Here is a 16,172-nt window from a genome sequence, read left to right as displayed (position 1 = left end):
GATCATATCCTCTGTTAGTGAGATGAGTTTTGAGGATTGCTCCTTGTTCTTGGAAAATAGTAGGAGTAGAGCAAATGCGGCGGATTCGCGTAGCTAAACCCTTAGACACACCTTTGAAAGTGTGGGGTGTGTGACAACTAGATGGCATAAGGTATAAATGAGAGTCAGTGGGTTTGGTGTGGAGATTAAACTCAATTTTCCCGTTTCTAAATGTGTCTGTGGTATGCAAAAAAGTGTTATTTGAGGTGGAAATTTCCCCAGTAAATTTGATGGAATTATGGAAAGAGTTTGCCATCTCGATAAAATCGTCTAGGCTTTCACGACCGACAACCCACTTCATCTCAATGTAATCTATAAAACGTAGCCAACTAAGGGGTTTAACTGGTGAATAATGTAGAAGTCCACGTTCCAGTCTCCCCATAAAGATGTTGGCATACGATGGTGCCATTTTGCTCCCATAGCTGTGCCACTTATTTGCAGGTAGTGTTCACCATTGAACATGAAGTTATTGAACTTGAGGACATGTTCAAGAAGCTGAATGAGTGATTCGGTTGAAGGATATTTAATTACCCTATTGTACCAAACCTCTCTACATGCCTCGATACCCTCGTCATGTGGAATGTTAGTGTAAAGTGAAGTAACATCCATGGTCACAAGGATGGTATGGTCTGGCAGGCCCGATGAGGGTGTTTTATTAAGGTAATCAGTGGTGTCCTTCAAGTATGATGGTAAATCTTCTACGTGCTGACGGAGATGTAAATCAATGAATTCAGAGGTTTTCTCCGTGGGATGTCTGATGGCGCTGACTATAGGACGGCCCGGCATGTCTTTTTTGTGAATTTTAGGCAGTAGATAGAATAGTTCTGGTCTGCAGATGTTAGGATAAAGCGCTCCCAAAACATTGTCATCGATCTCGCCCTTGTATTTTGCTGGAGGGTTTCTGTGATCTTGGTAGAGAACTCTTCGGTGGGATCAGACTGTAACTTTTTGTAAAAGCGTATCTATCTATATGTATATATAGATAGATAGATAGATAGATAGATATATACATATATATATATATATATATATATATATATATATATATATATATATAATCCAAATAGACTGAGTCAAAATAATTTAATAAAAAAAGCAGGAAAATATACAGTTTCAAAATATATTTAAATCACTAGCGCTTTCTGGATTTTAACATCCATCCTCAGGTGAATACAAATTAATAATGAATACAAAGTTGTTTATCTTAGAGACGTCTATTGTGACGTCATGATAGTCTTTGCGAGGAGGAAATAGATACATGACGTCATAATACAAAAGTTCGGGAAAGGTGACTTGGACAAAATAAGCATGAACATTTACATGATAAAAGTTGATTAATTAAGAGGTTTAACAATCAGAATTTTTCATATATGCATTGATTAAAGTTTGTTTAGTTTAGGAGAAAACAGTTTAATGAAATAATTTTCTTTAGCAAGTCTCATGGACGTTGATTCTGTTTTAAGTTTATAAAATGGAAATACGCTATAGTTGCCTCTAGCACAGGTGTCAAAGTGTTCACTGCATGGGGTATTTCTTGTACTGAGATCGTTAATTTGTTGGCGATGGACACGCATCCTCGCTGTTAGTTGTGTTCCGGTTTGTCCAATATATTCCTCGCCACACCCGTTGCAAATAATGCAGTATAGTAAGTTTTTCGACTTGCATGACATGTTATCATTTACAGTACAATATTTTCCTTAAATCTACCAAATCATCACTGTGTAACAAAAATACTGTTAAAAACAATTTGAATTTGATACAGAGAAAAGCCCTTCAAAAACTACAGAATGACTCTGAAATTATCCTCAAAGAAGAAGACACAGGAGGAGCAATAGTCTGTATGGATAAAACATTTTACAAATCCCTCGTGCTTCAACATATAGAGGATAAGAACTTTTATGTAAAACTACCAGAAAATCACGATAAAAATATTTTGAGCAATTTAAAACAGATCACTATAATTATAAAAAAAAGTGAGCTAATAAAGGCACATAAGAAAAACAGTTCTTACTATTTGTGACACAAAGTATAAATATATTCTCATGAAAATCACATCTTATGTTTAGTTATTTTTTTCTGCTCATAAATGTTGCAAAAATGGAACTTGATTTGTTGAAAATGCTAATTATTATGTCATCCTTAAATGTTTAGGATTTCCCATATCTATTCAAGTTGGAAGTCTAATAATGAAAGTTTAAAAGGAAATCAGCGTGCATCCTGATTTGGTCACGCCCACTTTTCCAGTAACCGTACGGTCACGAAATGGCTCTGTAAAATTTTTATTAGGGGTTTTCCATGATTACGTAAGCATATAAAAAGTCAAGGTATTTTTTTTTAATTTGCGTTCAGAAAGTCAAAGGGAATAATCTGTGTTTTGAGTGGACAATTTGTCTTGTAAACAAGAAAAATGCGTGTCTTCATTCTTTACACTACTTTGTTACATTTTTAAAATGAAAGAGCGATTATATTTCTCGAAATTACAAGAACAGATCCCGTAATTACGAGAAAATATATATATAATATTGAAATTAAAATGGTGGATTATCAGAAATCTAATTTTACAGCTCCATATAACATATCAGTATGTTTGGAAATAGATCGATTCCTTCGATTAGTTCTTACGTGTATGTACGGTACAAGTATATACAGGACTGCACATAGATCTGTAAATGTGAGATAAATCAAATAATGTATGGATATAAATACATGTATATATTTAATCTAAAATTAAAGGTGCATCAAAACTAGGAACAATATGCACTACGATACATGTAACTGACAAATATCAGTACGATTCAGCATATAAACAAATTTGCGTGGTGTACATGTATAACATTTTTATTTGAAAACCCGTACGTATTTACTAGACTGTGCTACATATGTATAGCATTAAAACCTATGACTTTTCAACACTATACACGACCATTCCTCACGATAAATTAAAGACTAGACTTTTTGACATCATAGACAGTTGCTTCTTCAACAAAAACGGAAAATGGAAATATTCATATCTAGTGATCAATCATTCAAAAACTTACTTTGTTAAACACCACTCTGATTCCACGCACAAGTACTCTGAAGTTGAAATAAAAAAATATGCTAGAGTTCCTCATTTACAATATCTTCGTGGTCTTTGGTGATCAGGTCTTCCGACAGTCTGTTGGGATTCCCATGGGCACGAATTGTGCTCCTTTGTTAGCTGACCTGTTTTTATATTCATATGAAGCAGAATTTATTCAAAAACTTCTACGTGAGAAGAAAAAATCTCTCGCTGTGACCTTCAATTCGACTTTTAGATATACCGATGACGTTTTGTCTATTAATAATGACAGCTTTCATTCATATGTCGATTTGATATATCCCTGTGAGCTCGAAATAAAGGACACCACAGAGTCGTCCACTTCTGCTTCATACTTAGATATTTTATTGAAAGTAGACATTAATGGCAAACTAACAACTCAACTGTATGACAAACGGGATGATTTCAGCTTCTCCATCGTCAACTTCCCACATTTATGTAGCAATATTCCATTATCATCTGCATATGGTGTTTATATATCTCAACTGATTCGATATGCAAGAGCTTGTTCTGGGTATAGTCAGTTTTTAAATCGAGGTAAGCTACTGACAAACAAGTTGATGGTACAGGGGTTTCAACAGTCTCGATTGAAGTCAGCTTTTCGCAAATTCTATGGTCGTTATAACGATCTAGTTCGTCAATACAACCTCGCATAGGGTCAAATGCTGTCTGACGTGTTTCATACCGATTGTTAAGCCGTTCTTGGCACACTGATTTTGACTGCGGATAACTCCGTTTACCTGATCTGGATATGGGGCTCACGGCGGGTGTGACCGGTCAACAGGGGATGCTTACTCCTCCTAGGCACCTGATCCCACCTCTGGTGTGTCCAGGGGTCCGTATTTGCCCAACTATCTATTTTGTATTGCCTGTATGAGTTATGAGATTGATCACTGTTCGTTATCTTCACCTTGCATGTATTAACAAACACAGTTATTTGTACCCGTCCAATGAAATTAATGAAATGTAATATGTAACTAAAATTCTTTTCGGACATATACATATTCTATGTTGGAACTGACATGTGATTATTTATATAATTAATGCATCCAGAATATAAGCAAATACAACCAACAAACTCATATTTTTTTTTTTTACGTTGCTGCGATTTATACGTTTCAAGTTAACCAACTTTGACGTCGTTTTCTGTGAATTGTGACGTCGAAAGATAAGGGCCCTTTTCTCATGACGCCAGTCATATATATATATTCTCGTAATTACGGGATCTGTTCTTGTAATTTCGAAATTATTATCTGATAATTACGAGATAGTAAAAGGTGAATTTATATATTTTGTTTGATATTAATAGGCTTTCGTATTTAATCAGGCTATTCATTTTAGACCTGCGAAAAATTACTACAATGTTTATTTTTTCATTAGTATTGTATCCTAACCAAAAGATGATTCTAGCGGACACTGTACTGGATCAACGTTCATTTTTGGATAGCAAAACAAATTTGATTGATTGATTTTGCGTTGTTTAATATTCCATAGAGCCAAGAGAAGAAAATGATTGTAAAAATTCTGTATGCGTTAAAATTAAGATGGTGAAGTTTATTGTTGAAGCGATATGCGAGAAATATAATCGCTTTTTTATTTAAAAATGTCAGTCAGTTGTCTATTCAAATCTATTCACAGAACGACATTTTCATGCAGTCTACATACTTCTACGGATAAAACCTCAGATCCGTTTGAGGGCCTACATAGGCTATGCCTATTGTACTTTCCGTGTATTTCATTGTGCATAGCAATTAGCACCTACGGACAACCTAGCCATTCAAAGTACTAGTAAATAACATTCATCCTGATTTGGTCACGCCCACATTTCCAGTAACCGTACGGTCACGAAATGGGTCTGTAAAATTTTAATTAGGGGTTTTCCATGATTAAGTAAGCATATAAAAGTCAAGGTACTTTTTTTTTAATTTGCGTTGAGAAAGTCAAAGGGAATAATCTGTGTTTTGAGTGAACAATTTGTCTTGTAAACAAGATTTGTCTTGTAAACAAGAAAAATGCGTGTCTTCATTCTTTACACCATTCTGTTGTGTATTAATCTTCTAGTCGGATGGGGAGGGCTGGTACGGATGTGGCGTTTCACCCGTAAAAGTATGTAGACTACATGAAAATGTCATTCTGTGCATAGATTTGAAAAGACAACTGACTGACATTTTTAAATAAACGAGCGATTATATTTCTCGCATATCGCTTCAACAACAAACTTCACCATCTTAATTTTAACGCATACAGAATTTTTACAATCATTTTCGTCTCCATATGAATGAAAAACTTGGCTTTATGGAATATTAAACAACGCAAAATCAATCAATCAAATTTGTTTTGCTGTCCAAAAATGAACGTTGATCAAATACCAGTGTCCGCTAGAATCCTCGTTTGAAAAAAATAAGCATTGTAGTAATTTTTCGCAAGTCTTAAATGAATAGCCTGATTAAATACGAAAGCCTATTAGTATTATTGGTTTGATATTTTAAGATGGATACACGAATTCCACATACCGTGAATTTACCGATTTACCAAAATGGAACCTATTGTAAATTAATAGTATTGATGAAACAATACATATTATGTTGAGCTCTATTCATAATCGACATTTGACAGGGGAAACAAATCAAATGTCATAGGCATGGAGTGTGAAAAGTTTCATTCGAGATAAAGTGTTTTGTAATTTTTTCAACATATTTAGCTGTAATCATGTTCAGTTACTTTTATACAAGTAGTCTATATTTTTATATTGGTTAATTTATACCAGAGTGATTCACTTTAAATGGCAGATGAAGTGATCGTGGACGTGAGATATCTAATGTCTTGTTGTAAATTGTTTTGTCCTTTTAATGTGTTTTCAAAATGAAGTCTTCTGCACTTTAATAATTTTCGAAACTCATCATGTTCCCTTTCCCCATTAAAATGAAACTGCAGTAGCTTTTTAGCTCACCTGAACCGAAGGTTCAAGTGAGCTTTTCTGATCGCTTTTTGTCCGTCGTCTGTCTGTTAAACTTTTCACATTTTCGACTTCTTCTCCAGAACCACTGGGCCAATTTCAACCAAACATGGCCAAAAGCAAAAGCAAATGAAGGGCTATGTCCCTTTCAAAGGGGAGATAATCACAAAAATGCAAAAATAGGGTGGGGTCATTTAAAAATCTTCTTCTCAAGAACCACTGGGCCAGAAGAGCTGATTTTTACATGAAAACTTTCTGACATAGTGCAGATTCAAGTTTATTCAAATCATGGCCCCTGGGGATAAGATGGGGCCCCAAGGGGGGATCAAAGTTTTACACACAAATATATAGGGAAAAACTTTAAAAATCTTCTTCTCAAGAACCACTGAGTCAGAAAAGCTGATTTTTACATGAAAACTTTCTGACATAAAGCACATTCAAGTTTGTTCAAATCATGGCCCCCGGGGATAGGATGGGGCCCCAAGGGGGGATCAAAGTTTTGCATACAAATATATAGGGAAAAACTTTTAAAATCTTCTTCTCAAGAACCACTAAGCCAGAAAAGCTGAGATTTACATGAAAGCTTCCTGACATAATGCAGATTCAAGTTTGTTCAAATCATGGGCTCCGGGGGTTGGATGCCCGGGGCCACAAGGGGGATCAAAGTTTTACATACAAATATATAGGAACAATCTTCTTCTCAAGAACCACTGAGCCAGAAAAGCTGATTTTTACATGAAAACTTTCTGACATAGTGCAGATTCAAGTTTGTTCAAATCATGGCCCCCGGGGGTAGGATGGGGTCACAAGGGGGATCAAAGTTTTACATACAAATATATAGTTAAAATCTTTTTCTCAATAACCACCGAGTCAGAAAAGCTGATATTTACAAGAAAACTTTCTGACATAGTGCAGATTCAAGTTTGTTCAAAGCATGGCCCCCCGGGGGGTAGGATGGGGCCACAAGTGGGGGGGGGTCAAAGTTTTACATACAAATATAGGAAAAAGCTTTAAAAATCTTCTTCTCAAGAACCATTGGGCCAAAGAAGTTGACATCTACAAGAAAGCTTTCTGACATAGTGTAGATTCAAGTTTGCAAAGGGTAGTTTGGGCCATAATAGGGACTAAGGTTTTACATGCAAATATATATGGAAAGTCTTCAGATATGGGCCAAGGTGACTCAGGTGAGCGATGTGGCCCATGGGCCTCTTGTTTCCTCATCTATCTATAAAAGATACTACTACACACTACTACAGAAGTATTTTCTAACATTTTGAATGTCTTTGTTAAACAGTTTAGAATTTTTAAAATATATTTTTCAGTGCGTAAAATCAGCGTTCCCGTTACCACCGCACTGTGTGCCTTTTGTGGGAAATACGCTAGATACAGACATGGTTGTAGAAGAAAGTTGTGTTCCGTGCTTAAGGAATTGATTTTTAACGTAACTGGGTCTCCATAGTTTGAGTGACGTAAAAATTTCTGTTGTTAATTTTTGGAGAATAGACAATTATCAAATGATTATATTGAAATAGAAATGGCAAATCTGTACCATTTACTAGCAAAATTTATTTAATTCTTAATGTTTCGATAAACGCAACGAAAACTTAACGACAACCATCGTAACTCTTGCATACAAACGTAAACAACATGGGAAAGTCAAGGCGGCGAGGGCGGTTCGCGAAGTCTGTAACTGCAAATAAATACAACAATATCGCCGAAGCCCAGCGAAAAAGATGGGAGAAAGGTGTCATTCTTTCACAGCATGACTATGCAATCCCCTCCGATAAAGAGAGCACCGTTCCACAATTTCCACACCTGGCAGACGACATTTCAGATGACTATTACACTGTTGCACACGAAGAAAATGTAAGTAAAATGTACACCATGGAAGTGGAATAATATATCTTTAATTATAATCTTCCGTAAGGGTCAATACAACTTATGTATATATTCTATAAAATCGTTGGCCTGCTTATGAACATACGTGTGTACATGTATAGGCCTAGCTTACAAGTACGTCATCAGCTGGTCATGACTCATCACTCACGCACATCAACATGAATTCATGAATTTTCAATATTCAGGTAAACTGACGTAATTATGTACCAACCAAATTAAACATTGTCAATGAAACAATGGTAATTAAGTGCACTAAAGATGCTAACCTTTTTTTCAAACCCCATTTAGTTACAAAATACCAGTCCAGTGTTTATGTGTTCATAATATTAGAAAGAGAAGTATGGTGTCCCAGTCAGGTCTAAAATTAGTAAATCATATATGATGTGGATTTTCAAAAAAAAATATCTTAATTGCTTTTATCAAATGGAATGAACCCCATTCCATTTAATAAAAGCAATTAAGATTTGTCAATTAGTCAATTAAGATCATGAACAACAAAAGTCTATCTAAGAATGTGTTATAAAGAAGTGATTGTTTTGAGAATCAATTATTAAAAAAAAAATCTTATATTTTTTTTTATGAATGTGAAAATGCTTTCATGAAGTGTTTTAATGAATGGTTAGAATGCTTTTCATTTTATGTTAGAATAACAATTCTCTCTATGGTGAGGCCAAATAAAATAATATGTGTGGTTCAGTTACACTTCCTTTAAAAAATAGGATAGGTAGGTAGGGATTTTATTTTATTTTTCTTATTTATTTTTTTAATGATAGATTTTTAATGGAAACACAATTTCCTTTTACTTTCACTTCTTTGCATGTATCATTTATATATGATGTGATATATACCTATCAAATTGGTAGTGATCACCCTAGTTTTGACAATTCTTATATATATTTTTCAAATAAAAAATTTAAAATACAGAATTTGAAATCAGCAAAAAATAACAGATATTGTTTTCAAGCACTTTCAAGGTCTTGAACCTATTCAACTGTTTTTAAAAAAAAATAAGGAGGGTGATCACTCATTATATTCAAACAACCTGAAATTTGCACTATTGTTTATGTAAGCACCCTTTAGTTCTAAATCACTTTCTGTCTAATGTTAGATGGGCTGTAGCCAGTGTGTATAGCTTAGCATTTTAGCAGTATCTATATATTGGCTATGAATGAACTTACAGCCAATATATATATATAGTGGTATATATTAATACACACCCCCTTCTCATAAAAGAAAATCTTGAAAAATTTAAAGTGTGCATTACATTCAGCAAAATACAGTAACTGATTTTGGAAAGAGTCAAAAAAAGATTAGGGTTGGGGGTAAAAACTAGGGATTGTCGTATAATCGGAACCATACATATTCTTTTATTTGGCCTGAACTGATCAGATGTGTCCAATGTCACTTAGATGTCCACTTGTTTGGATGTGCTATTATTGTAGTAAGGAAAATAAGCATTTAGATGCTTATAAGTATTCAATGTTTGATTACAAAGTACAAAAAAAGAAAAACTATTTGAAAATTTTCTATGCATGCTTAATTAATGAACTGTATTTTCACTAGGTATATGAAAACTCGAGAGTCAATGCACAGTGGAGAACTGGCAGAAGAGTTATTGAACTTGGGGTGCTTGCTGAGGGGTTGGCAGGATGTAAAAAATGTGGTTTACCACTTCAGTTACACCACTCAATCGGAGTTATTACCTATGGTTTATCTGCCTTATTGAAGATACCATGTTCGAACACCAACTGTAAGCATGTGAATAATGTACCAACAGGGAAAAGACATAATAAAGTGTGGGGTGCCAATCGCAAGCTTGTAGCTGGTAAATATATCAATCAAATTCACAGTTTGTGTTTAGAAGTATTGGTAATTAAGAATTAAATAATACAAGACTAATTATGAATACTAGCTGTTAGATAAACAGGTTGCTATATATACATCCTTTTTACTTTAATTAAGCCATTCAACACACTGGAATAGGATTTGAACAGATTAATGGTATACTAGGAGAGCTTAACATTCCACCAATCAGCAAAACCTTGATTCAAATTAGACAGGAGGAGGTTGGTCTGGCCACAGAGTCTGTGGCAGAGACATCAATCAAGGAAGCACTTGCAGAGGAAGTAGACAAAACTTCCAAGTATAGGTATTTACATGGTTACTTTAAACTGTACTCACTGTATTACCAAACAATTTGATTTCATTGTGAGTAATTGAGTTATTACTGGAATAGCTATGAGAAAAATAGGGAAAGTATCTTTAACATTGACCTAATAAATTAATTGGTTTATATATATTTTATCAGTGTTAACAACAGAGGCAATGCAATTACAGTGAGTGTCGATGGGGCATGGCAAAAGAGGGGAAGTGGAAGGTCGTTTGATAGTTTAACTGGTAAGTATATATCCACTGAGATGATAATACAGGTATTATCATAATTATACACAATTTTTTTTTTTTAAATTATGATTTAGGGATTATTGCAACATGGCTTACATAATCAATTAGCAATGTTCTTGATATAAAAGGGTGTCATCTTTTTTTTTTTTTAGGACATTGCTCAATGATAGGAACACAGACAGGAAAGATTGTTGAATACAGTGTCAGAAACAAATGCTGTAAAATTTGTGAAAATGCAGAGAAGAAAAACCAACTTCCCATGTCGCATAAATGTAAAAGAAATTGGTCAGGTTAGTTGGGGGTTTTTTTTACCTCACCTGAGCTGAAAGCTCAAGGGAGCTTTTTTGATCACCTGTTGTCCATCATCTGTCTGTCTTTAAACTTTTCACATTTTTGACTTCCTCTCCAACAATTTCAACCAAACTTGGTAAAAAGCATCCTTGAGTGAAGGGCTTTCAAGTTTGTTCAAATGAAGGGCTATGCCCCCTCCAAAGGGGAGATAATTGCAAAAATAGGGTGGGGTCATTTAAAAATATTTTCCTCAAGTTCCACTGGGCCAGAAGAGCTGACATTTACATGAAAACTTCCTTACATAGTGCAGACTCAAGTTCTAAAAATCATGGCCCCCGACTAATGGTCTGCATCCATCGCCTGTCGTGTGCCGTCTATTAACAACTTCATCTCAGGAACTACTGTGCCAATTTCGACCGAATTTGGTATGTAGCATCTATAGGTGAAGGAGACTGGAAATTGTAATTTTCATGACCCCTCACTCTAAGGGGCCCATATTTTGGGGTAAAAACTGTAAAATTGATGTATTTCTTTAAAAATCTTCTTCTTTACTCCTGGGCATTTAGCAGAGAAAGTGAGTACATGTATATCATAATGATGAGCGAGATGCTTCTACCAAAATTGTAAATTCATGACCCTCGGGGTAGGGGTTCTGACCCCCAGGGCAGGACCAAACTTGATATATAGTGTTGATGTGTAAAACACTTAAATAACATCTTTTTTAGTGTTATTGATACTAAATTGAAACTGAATGGATATTTAGAAAGAACAGATAGTGCTTTACCAAAATTGTAAATTTGATGAACCAGGGGTAGAGGTTTTAGTATCAGGGTGGGGCCAAAATGGTCTATTATTAAATGTGTGAACAATAGAAATTTTTGACTTATTGATAACTATCATTCCAATTCTTTTCAAATTTGGTATGAAACATCTTTGGAACAAGGGGAACATAAACTGTAAATTTTAGGATTCCTGCACCCCAGAGGCCTTAGAGGTAGGGCAAAAACCGCTCAAAATTGACCAATTTTCATAAATCTTCTGTACAACCACACATGTGTAAGAAAAACTAAATGCATAGTGATGTAGAGCAGGAAGGCCTCTACCAAAATTGTAAATTTCATGATCCCGGGGTAGGGTTTCTGACCCCAGGGGGGGGGGGGGGGGGGGGGGGGGGGCAAACTTGTTATATAGCGTTAATGTGTGAAACACTTGAATAACATCTTCTTTAGTGCTATTGATACTAAATTGAAACTAAATGGATAGAGCAGGTAGTTTTAACAAAATTGTAAATTTGATGATCCCCAGAGTAAGGGTTCTGACCCCAAGGCAGGGCCAAACTTAGTATATAGTATTTATGTGTAAGTTTGCTGATACTGTATAAAATCTAAATGCATACTTAGGAATAGCAGAAAAGGACGTACTAAAAATGGTGAATTTTACAACCCAGTGTTTTGACTCTAGGATGGGTCCAAATTAGTCATATCTTTTAATGTATCAATGTTAATACACCTATTGTATTTTATAAAGCCTTTCATCAGTGTATGCACTTTTGAGGGCATTGAAGTTTTGATAACACATCTTGATTTATACTGTTGCTGAACATCAGAATTTAGCTTAGATATTCAGAGCAGGAACATTTTTCTAGATTTCATAGCCCCTGGGAGTAGTGATACTTTTTCACTAGTACTCAGGTGACCGATAAGGCCTGTAGGCCTCTTGTTTGTTATGCAGTATATAACCCATCTGCTAACTTTTCACAGGTAGTTCAAAATCAATGGAACCAGATATGGTGGTTGAGATGGTTGGGAGTGTGATGCAACAAGGTGTTCAGATGGAGGCAATAATTGGTGATGATGACACCACAGCAATATCGAAAATCCACAAGGATCTAGATGCAAATTTGAAGAAATACTCGGACAAGAATCATGTCAAAAAAAACATTTCAAATTCATTGTATAATCTTCAGAGAAAACATAAATCATTGTCTACGAAAGTAATTCAATATTTTAAGAAGTCTTTCAGTTATATGTTGTCGCAGAATCAGGGAAATCCATGTGTAATAGAGAGGGGACTCTCGGCCTTGTCCCTCCATCCATTTGGAAACCATACAGAGTGTAGTGTAACATGGTGTCAGCACAAAGAAGATGCAACAAAGAAGTATTCTTCACTGCCTTATGGTCGACCACTGAAAAACAAGGAATTGCAAGAAGATATTGCACTGGTCTTTAACCGCTTAAAGAAACACAGCCTAAAACTTTCAAGACTTGGAAGCACACAACCTAATGAAAGCTTCAACAAAACTGTGGCGTCCAAAGCTCCCAAAACTCATCTCTACAGCCGTTCCATTGGCTACAGGGTTGCTGCCAGTGTGGCTCAAAAAAACATGGGCCAAGGTTATTTGATACAAGTAAGTAAGAAGCAAGTATTTAAGAATTGGCCATGTATTTTGAAATGTTTTAAAAAGATACCTACATGTCAGGAAAAGTAGAAAATCTGACCAGTTTATTATCTTGATTTATTTATAGTTGAACAAGAAACTAGGACTGTCCCCTGGGGCTTATACAGGGAAATTGGCATTACTAAAGGATACTCAAGCCCGAAGAAAAAAAACTCTAGCCTTGACAAAGCAAGCTAAGAAAAGGAGGTTACAACTTAAAGCAAACCGGTTAGTTTTTATATCACCTGAGCCGAAGGCTCAAGTGAGCTTTTCTTATCGAAATTTGTCTGTTGTCATCAGCATAAACTTTTCACATTTTCATCTTCTTCTCTGTCTTTGGGTGGATGGGAATCAAGTTTGTTCAAATGAATGGACATGCCGCCTTTAAAAGGGAGATAATCACAAAAATGCAAAAATAGGGTGGGGTTATAAAAATCTTCTTCTCAAGATAATATTGACTATCAAAATTTTAGGAAACAATCAACAGCTGTTATGGAGACTAGAGAGGGGGAAAATTACAAATCGGAGATTGCGTTTGATGAGATTGATATAACAACGATACCAGAACCAATCATCAAAGCAGCATTCCAGCCAGCAACATTTTCCTCGAACACCCCACTTGTGTTCTTTGACCTTGAAGCAACAGGATTAGGTTTGTTTCTTTTTACTACCTGTCCAACATCAAAATTGATTAATCAGTTGGGAAAAGAAGTTCTGAAATGAATACATGTACAGTATTATAGTTTGGTGTTAATTCATTTTCCAGCGAGAGATTCTCATATTACACAGATAGCTGCCATGTATGGTGAAGAAAAGTTTTCCACCTATATCTTTCCGAGAATACCCATCACAGCAAAAGCTTCAGAAATTACCGGAATCGAGATTGTTAATGAAAAAATGTTTAGCAAAAATGTAGAAGTTAATCCTTTAAAAATTTCAGCTGGAATTGATGCTTTGCTTAATTTTGTTTCAAAATTTCAAACTAAAGTAATTCTGATTGGTCACAATATCAAATCGTATGATTGTCACCTTCTCTTAAATGCTCTTGAATCTTGTAAAAAAACAAATGATTTTTCTCAATGCATTGCAGGATTTGTAGACACAAAGATACTTTTTAAAATCTTTGATGGTACATTGAATTGTTATTCTCAGGAAAGTCTTTTTAAACATTTTGTATCATCCAAGTACAATGCTCATGATGCTATAGAAGATGTACTTGCTGTTCAAAAACTGATCAGACATTTAGACATAGATGTGTCAAATTGTTTATTTTCAAATGCTTCATTTACTTTTTTAAATGCATTAGAAAGCTGCAGATACAGTTCAGAGGTAAGAAAGAATATACCAACTCTGAATCATTTAATCAATGAAAATGTTGTCAGTAAAGGCATGGCAAGCAAAATTGCTGGAAGTGGACTTAACTTTAGGTGTCTACAACTTGCTTATAGAAGAGATCCACATGATGGAATACAACATTTGTTGTCTGAAAAAGTCAGAAATGGTGTTCGGGTGACTAAATCTCAGAAAGTCATTTTTTCTTTGAACAAATACTTTGTATCAACATGTGAAATATAGATTGATGATAGTCATTGGACAATTAGTTTGAACATATTTATTGCATTAGACATTTACATTGGAATTAGGCACAAGTTCTGAAAACTTGATTTGCCCTCTCCCTACAAGTTTATACGTACAAAATATTATAAGTCACAACATCATAGAAATGTAATGATGCATTAATGGAAGCATTTACGATCAAAGTATTTAGAATACTGTAAGTTGGGCTCTGTATGATGTACCTGTAAACAATCACTGTTTGTTAATATTTGTTGGATGTTGATGTAAGATTCTCAACCCTCTTAATACTTTGAATTATTTTTTAGACTGGTGCTCTGTCTATGTTGAAAACCTGGTTATATTCATATGCGATTTAGAAATATTAAGCTGTGTTTATTTAGTTCAAGATAGCTTTGGAAATGGGCATTAATTTTTATCACTCTTTTTTTGCTTGCTGCATATTTTCTAGTATAATACTGTAGGGAAGTATGTCTAATATGGGAATGAAAGGACATACTATGTTGTGATGTGTAAGTTTATTTTTACGGTGATATGGGCAACATATGGTTGCTCTAAAAAGCATTTACACTTGGCTAGAAAAGAAATTCAATTATGACTTATCTGAATGTAACAGTATTTTTTCAGTACATTAAAAAATATTGTTTGTTTGCTGAAATATTTAATCAAACATGACCCAAAGCAATGTATGGATGTCAACAGTATGAAAGTTTATTATATGCTATACTCAATTTAACATGTTCTGTTTTTGAGAGAGAGAGAGAGAGAGAGAGAGAGAGAGAGAGAGAGAGAGAGAGAGAGAGAGAGTGATTGTTGCAAGAATTGAAAAGTAACTGCAAAACAAATTGTGTGCAAACCACATCAGTATTGATGTACACAGCAGTTATGATATTGTTCTTTGAATTTTGATACCAAATGAAATTGGTCTATTAAATTTCCATTTCATTTTCATTTGAAATGAAAATGACTCAATTTCAGCACAATGTGTTTTTATTCATTAAAATGCATTAAACTAAATTAAAATTCAAAATAAGTTTAAAAATATCTGTATTTTACATTTAAGAAAAAAAGATAGAGAAAATTCGGATTAGATTGCCTGAAAACTCTTGCTCGCGAAAGCAGCTAGTTTGTGATTGTTGCTTTAATAAAAATCATGTTTTTCAAAGCATCATAGCAAATTATGATATTTGCTTACAACACTAATAAATTTTGATATTGTAAATATAGTCGCTTTAAATGAATGTAAAATTTGAATTTGAAATAAATCTCATCATTTTAAGTAAAATTACTTTCTTAAATGGGTGTTGACCTGCAATTTTTTTTCTTGAGGAATAATCTATAAGGAATCGCCTATCTTTAGGCAAAATTATAGGAATTTGTAAATATATGGTCATTGTATAATTTTCATAAGAACTTTTATTGTTTTGGCTCAAAAAAGTAAAATTTTAAAATTAGACAGAGGAAATTCGAATTAGAATAGGAACAAGTTGGGG

The 16,172-nt window shown here is 34.5% G+C and overlaps 1 protein-coding gene across 1 annotated transcript; it reads left to right on the top strand.

The window, feature by feature from the left end:
- The first annotated feature begins 5,046 nt into the window (after positions 1-5,046).
- Positions 5,047-15,657, top strand: LOC125653392 (uncharacterized). The gene is made up of 10 exons (XM_056156111.1): positions 5,047-5,224; positions 7,397-7,940; positions 9,537-9,798; positions 9,936-10,122; positions 10,282-10,370; positions 10,529-10,666; positions 12,428-13,074; positions 13,193-13,332; positions 13,578-13,756; positions 13,871-15,657. Exons 2-10 carry the CDS (start codon positions 7,722-7,724, stop codon positions 14,677-14,679), a joined length of 2,670 nt encoding a protein of 889 aa, XP_056012086.1. The 5' UTR covers positions 5,047-5,224; positions 7,397-7,721; the 3' UTR covers positions 14,680-15,657.
- The last annotated feature ends 515 nt before the right edge of the window (positions 15,658-16,172 follow it).

The sequence above is a fragment of the Ostrea edulis genome, chromosome 2 (assembly GCF_947568905.1).
Source record: "Ostrea edulis chromosome 2, xbOstEdul1.1, whole genome shotgun sequence".
NCBI classification, from domain to species: domain Eukaryota; kingdom Metazoa; phylum Mollusca; class Bivalvia; order Ostreida; family Ostreidae; genus Ostrea; species Ostrea edulis.
This window is presented reverse-complemented; position numbering and strand designations above follow the sequence as displayed.